Here is a 6,103-nt window from a genome sequence, read left to right on the forward strand (position 1 = left end):
TGAGTGTTCTGGGTGGTACTGTTTGCTTGGCCCCAGCAGGAGGATGAGGTCTCCTTCTTCGTCGCGTGCAACTTTTCAAACTAAAGTTATGGCCAACTCTCTCACGCTCTCTCACCTTTATCCAAACAAAAGCCTCGAATAAACAGATACAAAACATTTACTCCAAATACTTTAACAAAAAATCACAGACACGATACAATACTTAATTAGACACCACAAAGAAAAAAGTCTGTTCGTTTTCCTCTTTCACATGAGGAACACCCACAATTTTCCCTTCGTCATCCTCTTCTGTGACAGTTTGTCCGTTTCCCAGTAATACTCAGCTTAGGTGGGGGGGGGGGGGGCGCGGGGGGGGGGGGGGGGGGGGGGGGGGGATAGAAACTGGCACTACACAGTTCGTAGTTCTGGAAGGTGGACTCTGGTGTTGGCTTGGGGAAACACGTCCACCAGCGACGCTCGAGCTCCCCAGGCGGAAGACGGCCACTCAAACAGCGGGGGATGAAGTTGAGTCTCCACACAGGAAGAATGGAGTTCCCTAGACAAAAACCTAGAATCTGCGGCTAAGTTCTAGTGAATTATCCACGATTTTGTTAGGATTCCGCCGCCGCCCACCATCTCGGGCGGAAGGGGAATCACAATAGCACTACGTTACATTATGGACAGTGACTCATTCACTCCCCTTAAATATGGTTTACTGGCAAAGCAATCTGAACAAACTGAATGGTCTTCCAGTCTTTCTACGAAATATTAATTCCAGAAGTAGTTTACAAATCCACGGAAAATAATCTCACAAACAAATGTAGGCTAGACTTTACTTCACTGTTTCCACATTCAGAACTGGGAGAAATAGTAATTCTAGCACATTAAACAGAATACATGAGGTAATTTGAAACTAATACGGTGAAAGTAATACCGAATTAGAGAATAAACACTCAAGCAAAAAACCACGTGTCAGTTTCAAGCAAACTGGTAACGTTCCAGACTAGGAAATAACTCTACGACGAAAATGAGAGATTAAGAACATGTACCGTCAGACAGTAAAAAATTCAGGTAACACATGAAGAGCAAAAGCGACTAATAATACAGGTACGTATATTTTCGGACGGCTGTACAACAAATACTACAAACTGTAAGATCATTTTATCAATGCAACGACTAAGATAAATGAATGAATACCTCAACGGTTTCTGAGATCCGGCCAAAATACCGGCTGAGCGTCTCTCTCCATAGGACCCTACACTTGACCTGGCCGAGTGTCCTGCTCCACTGACTAATGGTGCTGGTTTTCCAAAAGGAGAAAACTTTCTATAACTCACAAATTAGAAATATGCACGTCATGTTTTCTAGTGCAACACGTGCATTCCATACACTTCCTTGGCTACATGGAGCACGCGGAAGAGCTACAAGGAGAGGGGTCAACCAAAAGTGGCAGCGTTCACACACACGCACGCACCACCCTCCTTGTCCGTGACAACACCCCCCTGATTGAGCACAGACATCCGTCTGCACGGCTACAAAGGGGAAACAATTATTCCACAGATGCCCGACTCAAATAGTCGGCACCAACATTCAGTCTGCCAGGGATCACTCGAACTGTGAAGGAGTAAGACTGTAAGAGCAAACTCCACCTCAGCAGCCTTTGGTTCGCAACTTTTGCTGTCTGCAAATACCACAGAGGTTGATGATCAGTCTCGAGCACAAACTACTGACCATACAAAAACTGCTGGAATTTGTCTGTAGCCCACACTACTGCTAAGCACTCCTTCTCAATTGTAGAGTAGTGACTTTCAGTTCCAGACAATTTCCTGCTGGCAAATGCGACAGGGTGTAGTACACCTTCCTTCTCCTGTAGGAGCACCGCCCCCAGACCACGGTCTGAAGCGTCAGTTCGTAAGACGAACTGGCAGGACAGATCTGGCAGTTGCAACACTGGCCTAGAAACCAGACGACCCTTCAAAGTTTTGAAGGCCCGATCGCACTCTGGAGTCCAAACGACGTTGTTGGGAACACCTTTCCTGGTGAGGTCCGTCAGGGGAAGTGCTATGGCAGAGAAATTAGGGATAAACTTACGGTAGTAGCCTACCAGGCCCAAGAAGGCTCGCACTTGCGTCTTAGTCTCAGGAACTGGTGCTTTCATAACTTTCTCCACCTTGTCCATTTCCGGCAGGATTTGACCGTGCCGTACGACATGTCCCAGAAAACTCAGTTCCTCGAACCCAATGTAGCACTTCTTTGGACGGACTGACAAATTTGCTTCCTCCAATCGCTGGAAAACTGCCTCTATAGCAGAGAGATGTTCTTCCCATGTTTCGGACGCAATCATGATGTCGTCCATGAAGTTATGTACATCTATCATGCCTATGGGATCCAGCAAAGCTCTCATCATCCTTGAGAAAACTGCTGCTGCATTCTTCAAGCCGAAGGGCATCACAGTGAACTGGAACTGTCCACTGGGGGTAGTGAAAGCGGTCATAGGCCGGATGTCTTCTCTGACCGGAATTTGCCAGTAACCTTTGCTGAGGTCCCACTTGCTGAAGTACCGGGCTTTACCTAGAGAAGAGAAAAGATGCTCTACGTCAGGTAGAGGTTCCGCATCAAAGACGGTGACGTTATTCAAACGTCGATAGTCAACGCAGAACCGGATCTTTCCGTCTTTCTTGCGTACGAGAACTACCGGCGCATTATAGGGAGATGCAGCAGGCTCTATCACCCCAAGCGTCTTCATGGTCTCTACCTCTTGCTTGACGATCTCCACTTTGGCGTGGGGCAAAGGGTACTGTTTTACTCGCACCGGCTTTGCTGTGTCTACGGTCATGTCAAACTCTGCCAAGTTCGTCTTCAACGGTACATCCGTGATGACCTTCTCATGCCGACGAGCAATTGTCAAAACTTCCTCTTTCTGTTTGTCATTCAGACCTGGTCCAAAGTTCAAGTCAGCTATTGTTTCCTCAGCCACCAGACTGGGCACAGGCAACTCCCTGTCAGCGACAGAAGTTGGTTCAGTCTCCTCTATGACAGCAACAGCCACCATCGGAACTTCACAAGAAACAGAGTCCGCCTGTCTTTCCACATACCTCTTCAACAGATTCGCATGGTACAATTTGTCCTGTCCTCCCATGCGAATCTTATAGTCAGCTTCTCCCTTCCTCTCCAATACCTCAAAGGGACCCTGCCAGCACAGCTGTAATTTGTTATGTCTCTGGGGCAAAAGCAGCAGTACCTTGTCACCAGGGGAGAACGCACGATTCTGAGACTTCCTGTTAAAAACCTCAGCATGTCTCTGACAAGCTGCAGCCAAATTCCTGCGTGCCAACTCACAGGTTTCCTCGATACGGTTCCTCAAGTCTACTACGTACTCTGCAGGAGTGCGAACTTCTTCAGAAGTGTGTTCATCTGTCCACAGCTGGCGCAAGACAGACAAAGGCCCTCGTACTGTTCTTCCGTACAGGAGCTCAAATGGTGAGAACCCCAAACTCTCCTGAGTCGCTTCCCGGTAAGCAAAGAGCAGTGCAGGGATATACCGATCCCATTGCTTTGGTTTCTCCTGCGTAAGCTTCCGCAACGCAGTCTTCAGAACGCCGTTGTACCGCTCTACCAGCCCATTTCCTTGAGCATGGTAAGGAGTTGTTGCCAACCCACGGATGGACAACAATCTCTCCATCTGCTTCATTACATCGCTCATGAACTGGGTTCCGCGATCAGTTAGAATCTCAGATGGCACACCAACTCGAGTCCAGACCTCCCACAGTGCTTCAGCAACCGTGGTAGCTTCAACGGTCTTAAGAGGAACGGCCTCAGGGTACCGGGTGGCGTAATCCACAACCACCAAGATATAGCGGTTCCCTGACCCTGACGCAGGAGTAATCGGCCCAACAAGGTCAACTGCTACCCGCTCAAAAGGAGTGTCGATCAGAGGCATCTTCCCTAGAGGTACCCTCTGAGGTTTTGGAGAGACTTTCTGGCATTGGTCACAGGACGAAACAAATCGGCGAACGTCCGCACACATACCAGGCCAGAAAAACTGTTTCCAAATCCTGTCCAGAGTCTTCTTTCCTCCTTGATGACCCCCCATAGGCGGTTCATGAGCCAGTTTCATTACTCCCTGTCTAAGCTGTGCGGGGACCACAACTTGACTGTACTCAGTCTTCGCCTGACGGTACTCACGGTACAGAATACCCTTTCTCCACCTGAAGGACACCTCGCCTGTACGACCAGAAACCCTAACGTCTCTACGATCGGCTGCCTCCCGCAAAGACTTCAATCCAGGATCACCTTTCTGTAGTTCCTTCAGCTGCTCTGGCGTCACTGTCTCGAGACCTGGAGATGCCACCCGCAAAGTAGAAGGTTGCTTCTTCTCTGCTGCCTGAGCATGAGTGACTACAGAGATATCCTTGGGTGTACCATACACTGGCAGAACTTTTCGATCTTCCAACCGAGCATGATTCCCAACTATGAAATCAACCACTGGAGTCTCCATAACTACAGCTTCAACCTGACCTGTGAAAAACGGACTCTCTATCCTAACCACAGCAATAGGATAGTGCCGCTTGATGTCTTTCTCGGCCATTGAAACCTCAAGTTGCCTGCCAGTAAGATGACAATCAGATATGAGGGACTTCTTCACGACACAGACATGAGACCCTGTATCACGCAGTCCTAGTACTGCCTTGCCTTCGACCACGACCAGACAGTGTGGATCGTATTCCTGCTCTCTACATGGCGTGCAGAGAGTAGGCACCTGAACTGTTTGCCTGACCTCTGTCCCTTGATGCTGTACTGCGCCCGCCGATTTCCCTTTCCTGGGACAGTCTCTAGCCAAGTGCTTAGGTGACTGACAGATGAAACAAGTCTTAACAGAGGAATTCCCAGACTCGCTCTTAGTTCCACCCACCTTGGACTTATCCTGCCCCGCTGAAGCGTTACCACTAAGACCTACCGGCTGAAGAAACTTCCTCCCACCCCTATGAGCCATGAAGTAAACTTCAGCTGATGCGACAGCTTCTTCCAGAGACTGTGGCTGCTTCTCCATCACGTAGGCGGCCATGTCAGCCTGCAAGGATTGTAAGAACTGCTCAAGGAGAATCAATTGTTTCAGATCAGGAATCTTAGATTGCTCATGCCACTGCTTTAAGTTGTCCTGCAACCTGGCACTAAACTGCACAAAAGTTTCATTGTCTTTTCTTTTACAGTTCCTGAAACGACGACGATACGTCTCTGCATTCAATTGGTAACGAGCTAAAAGTTGCTCCTTCAGCTTATCGTAGTCACCCGCGTCAGCGTCGCTCAGGTTGTTGTAGACATCCTCGGCCTTACCAGTGAGACGAGTAGAAACTCGAGTCGCCCAGGTGCTCTTCTTCCATCCGTACAGAGTAGCGACACGCTCAAACCTCTTCAACCAAGACGAAATGTCACCCTTACTGTCATCGAACTTTGGAAGGCTGGGGCTAAATCCACGGTCGTCGTCAGTGTCAGACTCTCCCTCTACCTGATCCATAACCATACTGTTGCCATAATTCTTCCCTTTCTTCTCCCTCTGCAGAACCTCAAGCCGGAGGGAATGCTCTTCACGCTGTTGTTGGTGTTGCTCCTCCTCCCATTCCAGCTGTTTCCGCCGCTGCTCTTCTTCCCATTCCAGCTGCCTCTGATGAGCTCTTTCCTCTAACTCCCTTTTCTCTGCAGCCTCATCCTCCTTAAGCATTTGACTAGCAACAAACTCAGCAACTTGCTCCCTGGGAACCTCTAACTCAGCAGCGAAACTGCGCCACCGTGAAATACGATCCTGCCTCCTTTCAGCCATGACGCTAAGCTTGCAGCCAGAACGAAGTTCCATGCAATCAATGAATGACCAGTATCATACACAAAAGAATGAAGTAATGTACAAATGTAAACTAACTGGTAACTTACAGATCCAAGTCCACTCCAAACACCTACAGCTACCTGTCAATTCATTACGATAATGTAATTAAGATTGGGAGATGGGAGTGAGTAATGAACGAGGAGAGTGGCCAGTGACAAAAATGAATTCAGATACTACTATCCAAGAAAGGATCCTGGCAGGCTCGCCAATTGTCGCGTGCAACTTTTCAAACTAAAGTTATGGCCA

The 6,103-nt window shown here is 48.6% G+C and overlaps 1 protein-coding gene across 1 annotated transcript; it reads right to left on the reverse strand.

The window, feature by feature from the left end:
- Nucleotides 1–1,702: 1,702 nt before the first annotated feature.
- LOC143294651 (uncharacterized) lies at nucleotides 1,703–5,797 on the reverse strand. Its single transcript, XM_076606029.1, has 2 exons — nucleotides 4,892–5,797; nucleotides 1,703–4,363 (listed from the first exon to the last, which is right to left on the reverse strand). The coding sequence occupies exons 1-2, from the start codon at nucleotides 5,795–5,797 to the stop codon at nucleotides 1,703–1,705; spliced, it is 3,567 nt and encodes a 1,188-aa protein (XP_076462144.1).
- Nucleotides 5,798–6,103: the final 306 nt, after the last annotated feature.

This window comes from Babylonia areolata, chromosome 20 (assembly GCF_041734735.1).
Source record: "Babylonia areolata isolate BAREFJ2019XMU chromosome 20, ASM4173473v1, whole genome shotgun sequence".
Taxonomy (NCBI): Eukaryota; Metazoa; Mollusca; class Gastropoda; order Neogastropoda; family Buccinidae; genus Babylonia; species Babylonia areolata.

Excerpts from the sequence above, each read along its gene's own strand:
- LOC143294651 (XM_076606029.1), bottom strand. The coding sequence starts at position 5,797 with ATGGCTGAAAGGAGGCAGGATCGTATTTCACGGTGGCGCAGTTTCGCT. Across the intron at positions 4,364-4,891 it reads CGGGGCAGGATAAGTCCAAG|GCAGCAGAGAAGAAGCAACC; the intron begins GTGGGTGGAACT and ends ACTCATGCTCAG.